General features: G+C 40.3%; 3 protein-coding genes across 3 annotated transcripts; 2 read left to right on the forward strand and 1 right to left on the reverse strand.

The window, feature by feature from the left end:
- Positions 1–2,787: 2,787 nt before the first annotated feature.
- LOC127765648 (uncharacterized) lies at positions 2,788–5,615 on the reverse strand. Its single transcript, XM_052290588.1, has 5 exons — positions 5,303–5,615; positions 4,930–5,030; positions 3,760–3,876; positions 3,586–3,687; positions 2,788–3,152 (listed from the first exon to the last, which is right to left on the reverse strand). Exons 1-5 carry the CDS (start codon positions 5,529–5,531, stop codon positions 2,982–2,984), a joined length of 720 nt encoding a protein of 239 aa, XP_052146548.1. The 5' UTR covers positions 5,532–5,615; the 3' UTR covers positions 2,788–2,981.
- A 1,245-nt stretch (positions 5,616–6,860) lies between these two features.
- On the forward strand, positions 6,861–11,899 carry LOC127769022 (putative ribosomal large subunit pseudouridine synthase SVR1, chloroplastic). Its single transcript, XM_052294713.1, has 10 exons — positions 6,861–7,480; positions 7,610–7,689; positions 7,955–8,055; positions 8,172–8,238; positions 8,352–8,445; positions 8,531–8,579; positions 8,950–9,100; positions 9,800–9,856; positions 10,669–10,724; positions 11,204–11,899. The coding sequence occupies exons 1-10, from the start codon at positions 6,928–6,930 to the stop codon at positions 11,262–11,264; spliced, it is 1,269 nt and encodes a 422-aa protein (XP_052150673.1). The 5' UTR covers positions 6,861–6,927; the 3' UTR covers positions 11,265–11,899.
- A 538-nt stretch (positions 11,900–12,437) lies between these two features.
- On the forward strand, positions 12,438–17,984 carry LOC127767598 (uncharacterized). The gene is made up of 11 exons (XM_052292979.1): positions 12,438–12,667; positions 13,032–13,325; positions 13,570–13,647; positions 13,746–14,410; positions 14,844–15,431; positions 15,512–15,666; positions 16,012–16,217; positions 16,303–16,436; positions 16,518–16,819; positions 17,049–17,152; positions 17,390–17,984. Exons 2-11 carry the CDS (start codon positions 13,049–13,051, stop codon positions 17,458–17,460), a joined length of 2,580 nt encoding a protein of 859 aa, XP_052148939.1. The 5' UTR covers positions 12,438–12,667; positions 13,032–13,048; the 3' UTR covers positions 17,461–17,984.
- The last annotated feature ends 1,103 nt before the right edge of the window (positions 17,985–19,087 follow it).

The raw sequence follows: 19,087 nt of genomic DNA on the forward strand, positions 1-19,087 counted from the left end.
TTTTAGGACGGATAAAGTAATTAATTATACACTAATGAGTCATTATGTATTACACCACTACACATGCAACACTACACTCACACCCCCTACGAACATCCCCTAACACATACTCTAAGAGACGAAAACTAACGGCATATACCTAATCTCACTAAAATCATGTTAAAATCTCACCTGCATGTGCGTATTTCTAATATTTATGTGCAACATGATTTTAAATCCTAGTGGATGGAATCATACACCCACGATTCCACCACCATACTACTAGTGCTTTCCCAATGAATCATCATGTTTTGCTTAGTGGGGAGAAATTCACTTCCTTCTAAACCCATAACAATCAACCACAATTGCATCATAAGAGACGAAAACCAACGGCATATCCCTGAAAATCTTATTGAAAGTCCACCTGCATACGTGACAACATGATTTGAAGTTTTGAACCCTGATAGATGGAGTCACATACCCACAACTTCACTACCACATCTTTAATACTTCCCCAATAAATCATCGTGTTTTGTGTAGTGGGAAGAAGTTCACCTCCTTCCGAACATATAACAATCAACCATAACGCCGTCATATCAATTGGATTTATGTCAATCCAATTCGAGAACCTTTTGAAAAACTGGGGTAGTAGACGTGGAGCATGAATCTTAGAGCAATAGAGTATATAGGTTGTCTTCGATGGTGGGTGTTGGGAACCCATCACCCACGTACGGAAAACGGAGCGATTCATTAGCGCGTGATTAATCTTTCGTATATAAACTTTTTAAAAAATCACACTCTTCAGTAGTTTAAAAAGCGTGCGTGCATAAAACGAGAGAGGTGAGTTAGGAAAAGGGACATCCGAACACTCCCATAATAGTTAAACCAACACATTCATGATCGAACAAATGGAAGTGGAATGAAAACGAAGTCGAAGTCTGCATCATGGAGATACCTAGAGCACAGTGGATAGGAACGACCGTCTAGATCAAAGGTCATATTCAATATGTATGCACGAGATTCAACTTTCGCACATAGATTTATACTCCTACTTTTTAATCTTAAAATATACTCCATCCGTTTCACAATATAAGTCATTTTAGCATTTCTCATGTTCATATTGATGTGATTAACATCTAGATTTATTAACATCAATATAAATATGGAAAATGTTAGAATGACTTGCATTGTGAAACAAAGAAGTAGCAATTACGATTGGATACAACATATCCTACTACTATCGATGTGGTACTGTTCTGATTTCTATCAATGTGGTACTGTTCCGATTTGTAGTAATATATATCATGTTTGATGCTGAGGCCGAGTTTAGTTCCAAAATTTTTCTTTAAACTTTCAACTTTTCTACACACAAGCTTCTAACTTTTCCGTCACATCATTCCAATTTCAATCAAAATTCCAGTTTTTACGTGAACTAAACACACTCTTTGTTACTCTCTCAATATCAAAATATAGCAAATAGTATAAGAATAAACACTGTACTACTAGGTTACTATATTTAAATATAACGGAGATAAGATATTTTAGGACAGAGGGAGTAATTTCAGTTTGGCGAGAGGTGACGACCATGGCTATATACGGTCCATACGGAGAATGCAGCACGCGATGGAGACCCCCTCTTGCTTGTCACAAATCTGAATGCACGAGGGAGAGAGTGAGTGTCAACCTCAACCGGATTGATCTAGGTGAAGTCCAATAAAGCTTTGAACAGTTCGTCATTATAAATCCCGATACGCAACTACTGTTTGGCTAATTTGGTATTTGGACAACTATCTTACGGTCCAGAAAAATGGCAAGTGGCATTGTGGCGACCTCATGTTGGAGGATGAAAGGGATGTTTGAACAAATCTCTTACTAGGCCATTCCATTGTTTCGCTTATATTCGAAATCACTTATTAGCAAATAAAAATTATCTGCGAGTAAAACTTTTATATATATATTCTTAGCAATTCAAAAGTAAATACTAAAAATAAACTAGGACGAAAAACATCAAATTTAAAGTTTAGCTTATAAGTATAAACGCAAGCGAAAATGCCATAATTTGCAGCCTTGCATTGCCTGCAAAAGGTCTTAAAAATCGTCGTCCTGGTTCCTGGCCTGATCTCCACAGTCCAAACGACCCACAACTCGCAACCCTAACGCCCCTGAAAATGTCTTTTCGATTCGTCTAAATGCATGACACCACCGGCGCGACAACTAGCACGGGTTAGTGCAGGAAGCATCACACCTGGAGTATCATCAACTCATCATGATCAAGGCCCAGCGACAATATAAAACACAGAGTAATCTTGTCCCAAATCCCGGAGTCAACACATTGTTTTAGGGGGTGTTTGGTTGATTGCTTCGTTTTGCCACACCACACTTCAGTCATGCCACAGTTTTTAGGCGTGTGTTTGTTTCAATGCCACAGTTGTGTCATGCCACACTTTTCTACCCTTAGGTCCCACATGTCATACTCAGATGGTCCCACATGTCATACTCAGATAACTAGAGCTAACATTGCCACACTTGTGGCTAACTATTTCTTGGCCATACTTTTGCCACATGCTACAACTTACCTAAGCTTAGTTATGGCAAGCTTAGGCATCAACCAAACAACCGATTAGTTACTACTCCAAAACTCGTAAACGTGTCTACAATGACATAGGCCAGGGATTAGTTACTCCCGATTCCCGGAGTCAACTAATGACTGGTTCGCATTGTTTAGTTACTCCAAATCTCCAATATTCCAATACTCAAACGGTGACGACAGTTCACTGGTAAATATTAAAACAAGGATAAAAGTAGAAGTTGAGCTGTTAACTCACAGTTTCTTATATGCAGGGGTGTGACCATGTCTGTACATGTATAGAGATTCCAAAGTTTTCTGTTTACATATATGCACAATTTACAATTGCTGACACAATGCGAGCAGCGAATTAGACTGAATGAGTATTTACACCGTGGCATGGATCATTTGTTAATGACTGGACGGCTTGGGACTTTTAAAATAAGTCCCATTGCCAGTAGATCTTCTCCACAATACCTCCACCGCTCCGCACCGCGACATGGAGGGTCTCTGATGCTGGAGGAACACCCCACAACAATGGCACTGCAACAGACATGGTCAACTTCTCCTGGAGGCCATCTTTGCTTGCCTTCTCTGCCGTGACAACCTGCAGATTGGCGCCCTTTACTCAATTCACAGTTTAGTATCCAAATGTAAAGTTCTAAAAAAAATCCAAATGTAACAAGAGTTGACTAGATAAATGTTTCCTCCTTTAAAAACATTGACAATTTAGCATTTCTACTCAACCTTTTATTAAGTTTTTTTTTTAGAAAAAACTTAGCTACACCTGGCATGTTTCCTTGGGCACCGTTATGTTTGCTTCGCAATCTACTTCAGTATAAAACGCCACATCATTGTCCATGTGCGCCATTTTTAAACCTTTTTTTTTTCTCAGAAAGAAGGTAATCTGTTGGTACCCTTTACATGGCTTATTTCAAATATGGAAAGATGGTCTATGCGGTAGTCAGAATGAAGATATAAAACTGTAAGGAGCAAAGTACCAAAAGATATTTTTTTCCATGTAAGACTGTTGCACATACCTCACCACCATGCTCCAATACTGTATCTTCCACTACATCACTTAGCATTTCAATAGAGCGACAAAAGCCAAAGATGCATAGTCTTCTTCCCATATCTAGACCCTGAAATGAGAAATGACATCAAGAAAAGAAAGCAACAGCATGATAGGCAAATAGGCAGGAGGAAATAATTACATTTGTTGCTGCTATGTTAAATAGTGCTCCAAGGCAAAGACTTTGATTTGGGTCCATGTACGAGCTCTCCTGAAACCGTCGGATATTTTGTATACCTTTTACTTTTCGTTGCCTCTTCTGGTCAAAATATAACAAAAGAAGTGAGTACAGATAATATGGGAAATAATGGTGAATACATAATAAAACTTGCAGTTCTATCTAAAATCAACATCTTTTAAGTAATTATCATTTCATAACTAGCACAATTTAAGTAATTCAGTACATTACTATGATTCGGTCTAAACTAGCACATTGGGCACAGATCATAATTATAACCTGTCAGCTTGAGATACATCATGTTCTTGAGATGATTCACACTGTGCTAGATTTCATACTGGATTACTTGTAATCGACTTGGAATTTGTTTCAGTTGGATATAATTTCAGGTCAACTGAACTGAATGCGAGCACAAATACTAAAAAGATACGGCTATCCATAAATATGGCATGCTTTGTTTATGCAATAAGATACTCCAACATTACATGACAGACGTGCACTACTCTATGGTGTTAGCTTGGTGCCACCATGGGAGATACAAAATTGGTGCTATAATGTATGTGATACTGCTTTTCAAGGATTCATTCCCCTTCAATTTCTTGCTGACATGACACGTTTCCATAAGTACTGCTGCATATATCCAAATGTTTCATGAACAGAGGTGTGAAAGAGCTTATATTTCATAGTGGAACATTTGATGCTGGTCAGGATGCTGAAAAGGTTTTCGTTGTTTGATACTCCCTCTGTCCCAAAATATAAACACTTTTAGCATAGTGACAAGTCAAACATTTTTAATAGTCTGATCATCTATCCAAGTCTATGATTGAATTATATGAAGTTAGGCTGTGATGCACTATGCAAAAGAGACTGAAACTGATTTAATGTGAAACTATGTCTCCCTGGAACAGAACATTCCTGATCATTGAACAATAGTGTCTGCAATATCTATAACATATCTCACTCCTGAACTGAAGATGCACCCTAGTTTTACTGACAAGAATAAATTTACTACTGTCTATGATGCAAGAGACTTTGTTTTCCTACTTGAATGTCAAGATATTCTAATATACCACATAGTTTATTACTGAAAAATGAACGATTAATGAAACGAGCCCAAGTTGAATGATTCGGCACCTCTGATGGAGTAATTCGACGAGGAACCAGGGAACCCCCTATTTGAACAAGCCCATCAGAAGTGAACAGTGTGACTCTATCTTCTGGCACCCACTGAATATCTGTTAAGAAACAGAGATTGAACCCCAAATAAAGCCACGCCATAAACGCAAGTATAAAGCCTCTCACAAAGTGAAATAAGCAGAATCTGCAGAACAATGGATGAGTTCATCATCATATCACAGACTAGTAACAGCTGGGAAATCAACCATCACCCCCACCGCAAGACTAGCGCAAGTAGCCCCCAGCTCATTGCTCGCCGTCGAATCGAAGAACCATTCGAATTCGGATACCAACCAGAACGATCAGGGAGAGTGTGGGGGCATGAACTTACCGAGGCCAGTGGTGAGATCCAAGGACTGATCCCATGGGTAGGGCCCATACAGATCCTCGGGATCGTCCTTCCCAGCTAGAGCTCGCAGCCGGTGGAGCGAGCGGGACCCGAAGCGGCAGCGGCGGGGAGACCGGGGCCTCCCGCCGCGGAGAGGGGAGGAGGGCAGCGGCCTCCTGGACGCCAGCGAGCGGGGGAGGGAGGAGGATGCGGCTGCGGCGGAATCGGCCATGGCGGACGAGGTGGGGGCGATGAGATGCGCACGGGATCGCGGAAAAATGGGTGGATTTTTTGGGGAGGCGATGCGTGCGCGCTCTTTTTTTCTTGTGGTGGCCGGCGCTTGGTCTCTTGGTCGGTTTTTGTTCTTGGCCACAGGAGGAGGATGTTGGATCTGGGCCGTTGGTTGGTAGCTTTAAGAAAGAATGAAGGGGTCAGATTAGCCCGTACCCGGTTGGGGTGTTTTATCCGGTGTGTAAGGTGGTCTGCGGTGACAACAAGGACGGTTTCAGCGGTCTTGCTTCCCTTTTTTTTTAAGAAAAAAATAACAGTTGTTAACCCAAAGTTAAACCAATCATTGTCACACTATAAAACAATATAGCTTTCCTAACCGTTTTTCAATCAGGTTTAGTATTTAGTTCTCCCTTGTTCCCTACGAGAGAGGATTTGGCTTCCTTTAATGGCAAAACATATAAAGTATGGTGTTATTAATGAATCTCCTCTTTATTACTTTTTGTGCAGAAAAAAAAATTATAGAGATGAACATGGACAAATGCTTGTACGGTGAATCCATCAAACATAAAACATGTAACTAAGCTACAGTGAAACCATCAAACTAAATTCTAGGGAGTATTTCATACAAAACATAAAGTGAAATGTGGACTAGTTAGAAATAGTTGTACTATATGACTGGTGTTACTCTCTAGTTTGTATCCAATAAAAGATATCACAATGCCATTAAATAGTGATGAATATACCATAAGGTGGTATTTTGTTAATCTAAACGAAATGAGGAAGGGATCAAAATTTTAGTCTATGATCCTAAAGTGCACATATTTATGGAATATTGCAAGTTTAGTCTACGATCTTTTAAGGGATGATCCAATTATCCAATTGTCCAAACAAGGTTTGGGGGGAGGGGGGCATTATTTGCCCAAGTAGTCAAGTTTGTGATTTGATGTATTATATCGGAACAGTTTAGCCTATTTCAGCACGGTGCTATTTTATATGACTATATTAACATACATTTTTCATATTTCTAAACAAGGTTATTTTTTTTTAGAGTTATAAGTAGATTATAGAGAATGTATTTGTGGAGGTGAGCGTGATATTACATATGTGCACTTATGCATCTATTATCTCTGTTGTGTATTTTTTTTTTAAAAAATCTAAATCGCCGACTTTTAATTTTCTCGAAACGAAGGAGGGGGGGTCGGAGTTTTAATCCCGACCCCATTTGACGTTTTCTTTCTTAAAAAAAAAAAGGAACTGACGTCAGTGTGGCAACGTTGTTCGGGCTGGTCTCCCCTCCGGCACGTCTCAAGCCAGGCGTACCAAGCAACCAAACAGGCGCCGTCGCGGGCATATCCGATAACCGATAAACCCCCTCCCACACTCTCCACTCTCGAGCCATGGCCCTCGCCGCCGCCGCCGCCGCCGCCGCGGCAGCGGCCGTCTCCTTCCCGCCCTTGCTCTCCCGTCCCGCCGCCTGCGTGCTCCTCCGCTGCGGCCGCCACCGCCGCCTCCCTCCCCTCCTCCTCCGCGCCGCCTCCTCCTCCACCTCCAGCGCCCCGGACTTCAACATCACCTTCGCGGAGCCCACCGCCCCCGCCCCCTCGAAACCCAAACCCTCATCCCCCGCCCCGTCCGCGGAGCAGGTGGTGCCGTGGATCGTGCGTGGGGAGGACGGCAAGCCGTCCATGCGCACCGCGCCGCCGCCGGACGTCCTCCAGGCCATTGCGCTGGCGGAGGCGGAGGCCAAGAAGGCCAAGAAGGACCCCCGCAGGAGCCACAAGGGCGCCGCCGCCCTTGCCACCCCCGTCGCCAATGCCAAGGTGAGGGAGAGGAAGGCCGCCCCCGCGACGGCGCCGCCCAAGTTCTCCAAGGCCGCGAGGAGATTCTACAATGAGAATATCAAGGAGCACGAACCGCAGCGGCTCGCCAAGGTCCTTGCCGCGGCAGGAGGTAGTCTTCCTATCACGCATGATTTTATCGAAGTGCTTGAATTGGACAGAATCAATTCAATCAAAGTTATATAACTTAGTTACAGCAACACATCAGTTGTCTGAATGCTGGCCTGATTGCTCCTTCCAGTGGCCTCACGAAGGACATGCGAGGAGCTCATCTTCCAAGGGAAGGTGACCGTCAATGGTTCTGTCTGCACTGCACCCCAGGTATGTTTTTTTTTTTTTTTAGCTTTATGAATGATGAAATGCTACTTCTCTAAGTTTGTTGCATGTCTAAGTAATGTTTTAGCTCTTATCCTCATTTATTTGGTGCTGGTCTGAGACCAGCTATCGTACTATTGCGGTAAAATATAAATTGTTTTAATTTAGCTAGGTCATTTTACTATGAATTTTGATCCATGTGCTTCAAATGTATTCATAGACAAGTTTATTATTTGTTACATATGATTCTTATACATTCTTTTTTATGTAGACCAAAGTTGACATCTCAAAGGATTCTATCTATGTTAATGGAAACCGCATTTCCAAGAAGCTTCCTCCGAAGTTATATTTTGCTGTTAACAAGCCAAAAGGGTCAGCTCTTATATTCCATTCCGTTATCTTGTTCCATCAAAGCATTTTTGAAATATATATGGAGGCAGCAGTCCATAGGAGCAACATATCTAAATGTTATTTCCAATGTACTGCAGGTATATTTGTTCCTGTGGTGAACCAAAGTCCATTATCTCCTTATTTGATGACTATTTGAAGGGTTGGGTATGTTCTATTTTTTTTATAGTGATGGTACTTCCTAATATTTGTGAAATCTTTCACCTCTTATGCTTTATAGCTAGGACTTACAATTTTCCATTTTCAATTAACATTTGCAGAACAAGATTCAACCAGGAGTACCAAAACCGCGCTTGTTTACTGTGGGTCGTCTTGATGTTGCTACAAGTGGTTTGATAATAATTACAAATGACGGTAATTTCATTGTATTTCATAATAAATACTTGGGAATCAATATTTTGACCATCCAATACCTAAAGTTAGTTTGTTTCTCTTTCAGGTGAGTTTGCCCAGAAACTCTCACACCCTTCGTCAAATATAATGAAGGAGTAAGCTCAACTTCTTGTGTCCTTCGAAGTACAGTAATACAAAATCACATACTAGGAACACTGTAGACACTATCCAGATCTTTTGTAGAAGAAAATTTAACAGTCTGTTGGTATCACTCTCATTTATTTGGAGAAACGCCTAGGGGTCTTCCGGCTAGCTCCACAAGGTGGTGGGCTAGCCGGCCTGGGTTCGAAGCCTCACCTTTTCTATTTATTTGATATTAGGCCATTCCCTAATATTCACATTTTTTTACTCTCATTCATTCATTATCAATATGCACTGGTAATTGCGAAAAGAAATATCTGAAATATCATTTTTATCAAATTTCAAATGAAACCAACATTGACTTTGAGTTGTTTGATCTTGCAGATATGTGGTAACTATAGATGGACCAGTGCACAGAAATCACCTTATAGCTATCAGTGAAGGCACAAAAATTGATGGCGTCAAATGTATACCTGATCTAGTGGAACCATTGGATGTACAATCCAATACAAAAAGGACCCGGATTAGAATAGCGGTACTTATATTTTCTAGTATACCTCATTTTATTAGATTCCGGATTGACTTTACTGTCTGTTTCATGAATTCCAAATTCTTCATAGGATAATGTAGAAGATAGGCAACTTGGCTCTTTCTGTTCAGTGAAAAATATACCCTAGCAATGAATCTATCCTATCATTCCTTTATGGGATATACAACATGATACATGACACACGAAAGGTCTCTTTAGATAGTATCTTGTGGTCAAGATTTATTTTTAAATGTCATGACAAGCTAAAGTGGTTAGTGATTATGTAAAGTTCACTTTAAATGTCTAACAGGCAGTTGGTTGGATCGATAATTTGCCTCACCTGCTTACTTTTTCAAATGATTGAAACCGTGGAAACCATAAGAAACTGGTAATTCTGCAAAGCTTAAGCAATAATATGTTTCGCATTGTTCAAAACTAGCTAAATAATTTTAACATGTTACCAGCTAATTTGGAACCATTTCTTGATAATATTTCAGCCCCGTGAGTAAAAACCAGTGTAGAAGGAAAAGTCACTACTCTGGGCAACATACAGTATTTTCAATGACATCAATATGTTATGGACTTATTGCTCAAAATTCTTGCATGTATTCTTAACTAAAGCAATTCTATAGAGATGTAAACTTGCAAAGGCATAGCATTTGGTCATCTACTCATTGGTATGCTATTTTTTTTAATGTCTGGCAGGTTCATGAAGGAAGAAATCATGAAGTTCGTGAACTCGTGCAGAATGCAGGCCTAGAGGTTTGTTTGTATGCTCAATATTTTTTTTCTCAAGTTTTCCCTTTATGTTTTATTGATCATATCTTAACATTTCCCATTGTGCAATATCAAATTTGGTAACTCAAGTAATTTGGTTCTAGAATCAAGAGCAAATGTTGTTTGTTAATCCCTTATCTGATTGAATTGTTAGAAATGAGGACGATTAATGATCAGTAGCACTATTGACAAATTAACAGTATGTTTTAGAAGAGGATTGAAATGCATCTTATGTGCTTCAGAGTCTTCTTTTCAACAGAAATATTATTATGATGATCGAATATTTCAACGACAGAGATTAGCAGTGTGCTAAAGACATAGTGTACTTACTAAAAAAATGTCATACACCTAGCACATTGCGCTTCAGAGTTTTTCTTCTCAAACCTGCTTATGATGATATACTACATTCTACTATATAGTTCTTAGAACAGTAGCTTTTGAGATGCCTAGCATGTTTATTAGTTGATATTATCTCAAAGCACTTTGCAGATCTCAATTCTTGTGCTTCTACAAGCACTACAGTGCATAAGATAAATTGTACTAACTGTAATACCTGTACAACGGAACATCACTTGTCTGAAAGATTTTGTTCACATCAGCTTGGGATTTCTTCCTAGTCTTAGGTGTTTCTAAAAACAACAGTGAAGTCTAAGAAGTGCACTTATCTTATATTCTTATGGGTGAGGTAGGCATATATCCTTGTGTACCAGTAAGTGCGTTTTTTGCTGGAATTGTATACCTTGGAATGTTTTCCCCCCTCTGGGAAGTAGCTGATATTTTATCCTTGTTCTTGATAGGTTTATGCCTTGAAACGTGTTCGGATAGGCAGGTTCAGGCTTTCACCAGATCTCGGGTAATGCAGTTTACCACATCTGTATATGTTTGAAATGGACCATTATACATTTACACTGTCTTTTTAGCATCTTAGCACCTACTCGACATGACATGTTCTTTTCATGTAAAAGATGTGAACACTGAACACTATATACTGTAAGAAAAAGATCATGTCTATGAAACATCGCAAGAAAGAGCATGGCACTTTCTTGCTGTAAATGATATGAACAATAACTATATCATAAGACCTGTCAAATATTGTGAGGTAACATGGTGCTGTATACTTGATAGCATCTGCCAGCAGGCATGCTAAGACCTGTCCAGTATAGTTGGCTGATTCAAAGATAACTGGTATGCCATCATTTTAGAGGCATGATTCCATGCACAAAATGATAAATTAATTTGGTATCCTGGACCTTTTTGTTTTCCATTTATTCTTACAGACTGGGAGGAAAAATAACACTGAATATTAACCCTTGTTGGATGTTACATGTTCAGAATTGGGAAGTTTGTTGAACTTAAACAAACTGATCTCAAGTCACTGGAAGGCAAGAAGTAGAGTGAAAACCTGGGTCCACGGGTGCTAATTTCGACGGTAATGTGGATCCGCACAACTCCATCGAAGAATAGCAATTGCTCCTTCTCACGTCAAGGTGAAAGCTACTCCACACCAATGCCTGTACGTTAAGTTGGTGCGGATGGTGAAGATAGACAAAGACATACTTTTGGCTTGAAGAACACACAAGCTGCTTGGAAGAACATTTTCCAGTGCCCAACAAGGCAGCAGTGTTTGGTGGTGGAGATGGGATATTGTCAGGTTGAGGATTAGTGATAGAGGCTACACTTTATCAATATATATGGTGGTGGAGATGGGATATTGTCAGGTTAAGGGTTAGTGATAGAGGCTAAACTTTATCAATATAGATGCTCTTACGTGAGGTACAGGAGGTATACGAACCATTTTGCTACACGATTCAACACTTATCAACAAGTAGCAATCCAGGAGGTATACGAACCAAATTCTCTCGTAATCTGTATTTTGAGCAGGAATTAACCATGTTATGGTTCTGCTACAGCTGGAATATTATTGTGATTGACAAAAGCATGTTCCTTTTTATTCTTGAACATTTTGCCAATGGTAGCAATGCTACCCAAAAAAAGACATTGTATAAGTGGGTATTTGAAAGTTGCTAAAAAATGGAGTAAATTTCATAACACCTCACGTTTTTATGATCAAAGTTGTAGACAATCACACGTGTGATGACTTGCGACATATAATCACATGTTTTATGGCCTAAATGTTTCATAAAACATCACTCTGATACAATTTTCAATTGATTTCAGGATATCAGAAACAATATTTCTTAAAGTAGCGAAGAGTTAAACTGATAACCTTAATCAAGAAATCAACGACTAAAAGTTTTGTATATATTCTATGTTTTAAAATTTTAAGTAAATATTTGCCAAATATGTATATGTGTGGTGTTTTGTGAAACTTAAGAATTACGAGGTTATGTGCAATAACTGGGGTTTTATACGACTTCAACCAAAAACATGGGGTTTGCTGAAATTTAGTAAAAAAAAAAATTGATATTCCAAAAACTTACAAAAGAAACGTGAGATAGTTGGGCTCGCATGGGCCTCAGCTGGGCCTTGGGTTAGTTGTTGGCAACGAGGAAGATTAGTTTAATCCGACCCACGCATCGCCATGGACCATCTTCTCCGGCTCAGATCCGTCCGTCCCCCGGAGCGCCAGGCCGCCGCCCCGCTCCCCTCTCTCCTCTCTTGCGCACGACGCAGCCGCTCCCCCTCACGCGATCGCTCCCCGTCGCCGCCGCCGCCGCCGCCGCCGCCGCGCTCGCTCGCTCGCTTCTTCTCTCTCCCTCCCCGCGCCGGCGGGGCGCGCGGTTCTCCGAGCCCAGCTGTGCGTGTATCGTTTGATGCCCATAGGAAGCCCCCGCTGTAAGTGTGATCTAAGCCTTCCTCTTCTCCTACTTCTTCAGTGAGAGTCGTCAGTGGTTGCTAAGATTGCTAGGCAGGCTCCCGCATCGGCGGAAATGCGGCGCCCCCTGTGCCGTGTAGCCGCTAGATCAGGCGCCGCCATGGCGAATTGCTGCCTCGAATGGCTCGCTTTGCCGCGGGTGGTTGCCTGATCTGATGTCCCGTTGTTTTTGTCTTCAATGAGCTGCCGGATCGATGAATCTCTGTTTCCTCTCGTTGATCCTGTTTCTCTCTGTCGAACTGGAGCTCCCGGTGGTGTGATTTTGTTTGTTTAATCATCTGCGTATCATTATCTCCTTTTTCACCCTCTTGCTTTGCTTGGCAGGAGCTCGACGGGTAGATATGAATTTCCTCTACCGGACTTCGCAGCCTGTTGCACCCGAGCTTCCGCGGATTCCAGAGCAAGATCAGCAAAGGGATAGCCTACAAAAGCCAGTTACAACTCTGGAGGGCCTTATTGCCGATGATCCATATCACCCCTCCCCTGAAGATGAAGATACTGATAATGGAGCTGTAGATATCGGTGGGGACTCTGCAGATGCAGATTCAAAAAATTCAGTTCCTACTGGAAAGCATACCGATGTTTTGGATGACGAAGGATGGATCACAATTCCGAACAGTATGTGCCCTTTGACTTGCCCGTCTTTATTTTCATTTAAAGTCATTACTGGTTAATAAGAATCCATTTGTTAGGAATATCTCTACAAGATCTGCTAAATGTTCTAAGGAAATCCATATTTTTCTGAAAATTTTCCTTTTGAATTGCCATGGAACATAGGTCATGCTTTTAGAAGTGCCATAAGCTTGTAACAATTAATCCTCTTACATCTACGGTCAGTAACATCTTCAATTTACTTCCACAGAGGAGCTTCCTGATAACTGGAATGACCTTTCAGACATGTTGCAGTTACAGCCTTTGGACCGCCCCTTCCTTTTTCCTGGTAAATGCATTTTTCCTATGACTTTAGTCTAGGGGGTCTGGCACAAGTGCATCATGATTCTGCCTGTTTTCTAGAATCTGAACTAGTTCAGTTATCAGGTGAGCAGGTTCATATATTGGCGTGCATGTCCGCTTCGAAGCAAGAAACACAGGTCATATCTCCCTTTAGAATTGCTGCCGTGATGTCTAAGAATGGAAATTCTTTGCAATACTCCACAAATAAATCTAGTCATGCCACAGAAAATGGTGATAGTAATGTAAAGAATGGAGAGAATGGTTCCCAGGTTGTTGAGGATGACATGCAAAGTGTTGAACTCAACAGCGAAATGTCTCCTATGACACAAGATGACATGCAAAATGTTGAGCTCGACAACGAAATGTCTCCTTCAAAACAAGATGACATGCAAAATGTTGAACTCAACAACGAAATCTCTCCTTCAAAACAAGATATTTTGGAGACCGAATCTCTCCTTCGATTGGAAGATCACAAGCAACAAATTGAAAGTATGCTTCAAAGATTCGAAATGTCCAATTTTTTTGTCCGAATTGCAGAGTCAGATGAACCTCTCTGGTCCAATAAAAAACTAGCTGTATCAAAGGTGCCAGAAGAGCAATCATATTCAGACAACCAGGAAAACAATAAGGGTTCAAGGAGTAATGCTTATAATACCATTTCTGATAAAGGAGTTTTTGATGGTAGCACATCTGGAGGAATCGCTCGTGGTACAGCAAGGTGCTATGCTCTGCAAAATGGAGACATCGTGGTATGAATGATCCTTCTGTTTAGTTACTGGGTGATACTATAACTAGAACTTTTGTATAATGTATGCACATTGGAAGTTTACTTATGAGCACTGCATAAATAATTGCAAGTTGGATGCTTTAATCATAATAACTTCACCAGGCATAAACATGGTAGACTGTTCTCATGTGCTACCTATTTGCGTCAGTCTTAGCAGATTGACATAACTGGCTAATACCTCATGCCCATGCCTTTTAGTACTCTCTTCATTTTCTGCAACTTTATAAATCACGGCATTGAGCAATGTTCTGAGATCTTTAGAAGTCATATAGAATTTACCTTCGGTGAAATCCCCTTTTTCAGAAAGAAAGGAAGCACACGTGTATCTGTTGATTAATTTTAGATGTTATACATATGCTGATTAATCACTCATGTTCTTTGTTGGAAGGATGCAGGTTGTTTTGCAAGTGAATGTTGGTGTTAACAAAATGGAAGCTCCAGTGCTAGAAGTTCTTCAATTTGAGAAATCTTCATCAAGCAATTATATAACCAAGAATCTGGTCAATGGACTTTCTAGTGGTGATGAGGATCCATGTCAGGAGCTGCTAAGCTGGCTGCTCCCTTTGGATCGCACACTTCCTCCGCGATCCTTATCACCTCCTACTCTCAATCCTAGTGCATCACACAAGCAATCTTATTCTGCTTCTGGTTCTCAAATTTTTTCATTAAGTCACTTCAGAAGCTATTCCATGCCTTCAGCCTCCTCCACTCAACCACCCAACATTAGGCCACCACCAATTTCTGAAAGTCAAGAATTTGTGCCTGAAAAGCCTGCGAAAACACCTGATATTATAAATGATGGACAACTTTCCTTTAGAGGAGTTCCATTGGAGCCTGAACGGTATTCCGTACGTTGTGGTCTAGAAGGTGTATATCTACCAGGGAAAAGATGGCGGAGAAAAGTTGAGATCATTCAACCAATTGAGGTTCACTCTTTTGCCGCAAAATGTACTTCGGAAAATCTTCTGTGTGTTCTAATCAAGGTTACGCGAACATCCCTAACCATTAATATCTCCTACTTAGAGAAGCTTTCAAACCTAATGCTTCTATCTTCAAATTTCAGAATATTTCTCCACAGCATGTGAAAGATATAGTTGTATTGGTAGATGCAATTACAATTGTCTTTGAGGAGGCATCCAAAGGAGGTGCTCCTTTGTCACTCCCAATTGCCAGTATTGAGGTTGGGCACGGGCATAGCTTACCAAATCTTGCACTCAGGTATATGCAATTTCTCATTGATTTCACTCTCTATCCACCATTTCAGCTTTATGCAAAGAAATTGATTGGTTCAATTCCCCCTCGGGGTCCATCAAATCCAGGAGTTTGAGTTTGGCCTCAAACAAGTTGGTCTTGTATGGCCTAGAGCCCTAGAGTACTGGGTTAGTCAAAGCAGGACTGGATTAATTCCACATTTCCCTTTTACTTTCACCAGATTCAAGTAGTGATCTATGCTAGTAGTAATAAACATGGTTGTATGTTGAGTATTTCTTACTCTAAACATTGAAGTTTATGTCAGATTCTAGAATATTCCATCTTTCTTAAATGTTACCTTTTCCTTTCCAGGAGAGGCGAGGAGCACTCTTTTATTCTCAAGCCAGCAACTATGTCGTTTAGGGACCGGAGGACCAACAATGATGCACCTCTGACTTTGTCACTCCCTAAGATGAATGGAACTGCCACAAATGTTTCTTTGCCTAAGGTTGGCGAGACCATTGGCTCTCTTATGGATCAGTATGCTGTACTTGTATCATATCGCTGCAATTACACAGGTAAACTACTTAACAGATGGGGGTAAGTGACTTGGAAGAAGCGTTGAATTGTTATTTCTGACTTCCAGCCTTCTTTCCTGTGTAGAATCAAAACTTTTCTTCAAGCAGGCCACCAGCTGGCGACCCTGTGTTGCTAGTGACCTTATGATCTCTGTATCATCAGAACTGTCTTTGCGAAATCCTATTTCGAGTGCTCGAGTTCCTCAGCTCCCAGTGCAGGTAATTCCTATGCTTTTTTAGGTATATTATGCAGATTATCCATGTTTCATTTTGATAGTGCAATCCACTGTTACCTTCCAGGTCTTAACCCTTGAGGCTACTAATATGACATCAGAAAACCTTACCGTAACGGTTCTTGCTCCAGAAGCGTCTGGTTCTTCTTCAGTTGTATCCTTGAACTCAGCTCCAACCACGCCAAATAGTTCGTATGACAATCTTAATGAGTCTGTGAGAAGATCTGGCTTGGGTAAACATCGAGCTGGTTTTCGAAGAATGAATTCAGTCCTTGCTGGCTCACCAAAAGAAAGTGACAATGGAGGAAATAGAATTAGCACTTCTGGAGGCTGTACTCATCTGTGGTTGCAGAGTGCGGTTCCTTTAGGGTATTGATCCTCACCTGCTTTTCTTTCTTTGAGTGACACATCCCATGTACCTTGTATTCCCTCCGTCCCAAAATAAACCAATCTCGTACTGGATGTGACACATCCTAGTACGATATGTCCAGATTCATTGTACTAGGATGTCACATCCCGTATGGGGTTAGTTTATTTTGGGACGTAGGGAGTATTTCTATACACTGAAGAATAACATTTGTTGTCACCATTGTGGTAGGTGTATTCCTGCACGTTCAAGCACCACCGTCAAGCTTGAGCTACTTCCATTAACGGATGGGATCATTACACTGGATACACTTCAAATAACGATAAGGGAGAAAGGTATACTTTTTCTTGCAAGCATAGTAAAAACGCAGAGAGAAAAACAAATTAGTGGCATTGGAGGAACACTTTTTTTTTAACAATCTGTCACAATGTGAATATCCTAGATTCCTTAGGATGTTGACATATATTTATTTCCTGTTGGAATTGATTGTAAAAAAAGAAAGAAGTATGTAGACTATAGTGGAATTTATTCCATGTTTCCTGCTTGTTTTGTTTGATATCTTTCTACTACAGGTCTTACATACATACCAGAGCACTCCTTGGAGATATATGCGTCAGCTGCCAATTCAACGGGAAGTTCATAGAGTCAATATCAGAGTGTCAAATGGTGCAATTACTGTCTTGGTGAATTGGGGTCTGGGGTCTCAACCTCTGCGCAGAGTGTACTGGATCAAGTGTATTGTTGCTCATTTGTATCCGATTTTTGACGTAGAAGCTCCTACAGCACGATCTCGAAGCCAAATAACGCTATTTGTACGTGGGAAGGATTTTGCTGCCTACAGTGGAGAAATGGGCACAATGATCTGTCTATAGACTATAAATTGGGTTTCCAAATCCATTCATACACGGGGGTTGCTGAGCTGCTAGTGTTGTCTATACAGGCTCATCGAAATCTGTAATGTTTGTGTTGCATAGTTCAGATTCCATTTTTGTGGTGTTCATTTTTGTTCCGTGTAAACCTGGACAGTGCCCATCTTTTGTTCGACAATCGACAGGCAGATGTATCATGCATATGGTGTAGCGAGGAAGGAGAAATTCGCAGATGTATCATCTTTGCTCGTGGTTCATACTGAATTGCTATACTAGCGCATTGCAGATTTTGTGAGCATTGTTTTCGTTACCTTAACTGAGATCCTCCATAGATAATTCAGTGCCACTTACTAAGTATATACTCCCTCCATCCAGAAAGAAAAACAATGGAATGTAATACATTATAGTGGTACAACAAATCTAAATAGATATATGTTTATAGATGTATATTTAGATTCGTAATACAACAAATCTAAATAGATATATGTTTATAGATGTATGTTTATTTTCCTAATATAAGGATGTGTCACATCCGTTACTAGATTGGCTTTTTATGGGATGGAGAGAGCATATCTTATTGAAGTACTGCTTCCGTTTTGTTATTTTAATGGATGATGCCGATATTTTTTTAACATTTTGTTTGACCATTTTATTTTATTAAAAAGTTTAACTAAATATTTTTTATTTTGATGCGACTTAGTTTAACATTAAAGGACCTTTAAGTATTACTTATATTTTTCCATATGTGCACTAATTTTATTTCCGAATAAGACAAATATTAAAGTGTTGTGACAAAATCAATGATACCTCTATTAGAAAACAGACACCTCGGAAAAAAAAAGAAAACAAAGATAGTACATAAACAACATTATTTTAAAGAAAAGAACAGTACATAACAAAATTTTTATACTCCTTTAAAATAGGATAATGGTGGTGGCAATAAATCCGTAAAGTTACAAATTAACCTTGAACCTCTTAATATTAAGAGCTCATTTAAAATATGCTGCCACGTATAAAATCGAACTAAGGTGAACATTCCTCATAAAAAAAGATGTGTAACTCGCGTATATTTTTTTTTATTCGTAGTAAAGCTCCTGCATTCATTTAGTTTAACATAAAACAGCTAGAAAACATTTACAGAAATGAAGTAGTAATAATTACTGTTCATTAGTTATGACTCTCTCACGGGCAAACAGCCAAACATGCACAGCAGTATGAAAAAGAAGCAAATGCAACAAAAGATCGCTTGGCTGGTGGTCGTCACGGGGAGTAGTGTCAGTCGTGAGAGACATCCAGCAAACTCCAACATCCATTCTCCGCCGTTGGATCCATCACCTCAATCAACATCAACCATCCCACCCTCTCAACCCCAAACGCAAACACACACCCCCCTGCATTAAA

The sequence above is a fragment of the Oryza glaberrima genome, chromosome 3, assembly GCF_000147395.1.
Source record: "Oryza glaberrima chromosome 3, OglaRS2, whole genome shotgun sequence".
Lineage (NCBI taxonomy): Eukaryota > Viridiplantae > Streptophyta > Magnoliopsida > Poales > Poaceae > Oryza > Oryza glaberrima.

Excerpts from the sequence above, each read along its gene's own strand:
- LOC127767598 (XM_052292979.1), top strand. The coding sequence starts at position 13,049 with ATGAATTTCCTCTACCGGACTTCGCAGCCTGTTGCACCCGAGCTTCCG. Across the intron at positions 13,648-13,745 it reads CCGCCCCTTCCTTTTTCCTG|GTGAGCAGGTTCATATATTG; the intron begins GTAAATGCATTT and ends TTCAGTTATCAG. Across the intron at positions 16,218-16,302 it reads ATATCGCTGCAATTACACAG|AATCAAAACTTTTCTTCAAG; the intron begins GTAAACTACTTA and ends TTTCCTGTGTAG.
- LOC127765648 (XM_052290588.1), bottom strand. The coding sequence starts at position 5,531 with ATGGCCGATTCCGCCGCAGCCGCATCCTCCTCCCTCCCCCGCTCGCTG. Across the intron at positions 3,688-3,759 it reads TTAACATAGCAGCAACAAAT|GGTCTAGATATGGGAAGAAG; the intron begins GTAATTATTTCC and ends TTCTCATTTCAG. Across the intron at positions 3,153-3,585 it reads TATTGGAGCATGGTGGTGAG|GTTGTCACGGCAGAGAAGGC; the intron begins GTATGTGCAACA and ends GCCAATCTGCAG.
- LOC127769022 (XM_052294713.1), top strand. The coding sequence starts at position 6,928 with ATGGCCCTCGCCGCCGCCGCCGCCGCCGCCGCGGCAGCGGCCGTCTCC. Across the intron at positions 8,580-8,949 it reads TCGTCAAATATAATGAAGGA|ATATGTGGTAACTATAGATG; the intron begins GTAAGCTCAACT and ends TTGATCTTGCAG. Across the intron at positions 9,101-9,799 it reads GGACCCGGATTAGAATAGCG|GTTCATGAAGGAAGAAATCA; the intron begins GTACTTATATTT and ends AATGTCTGGCAG.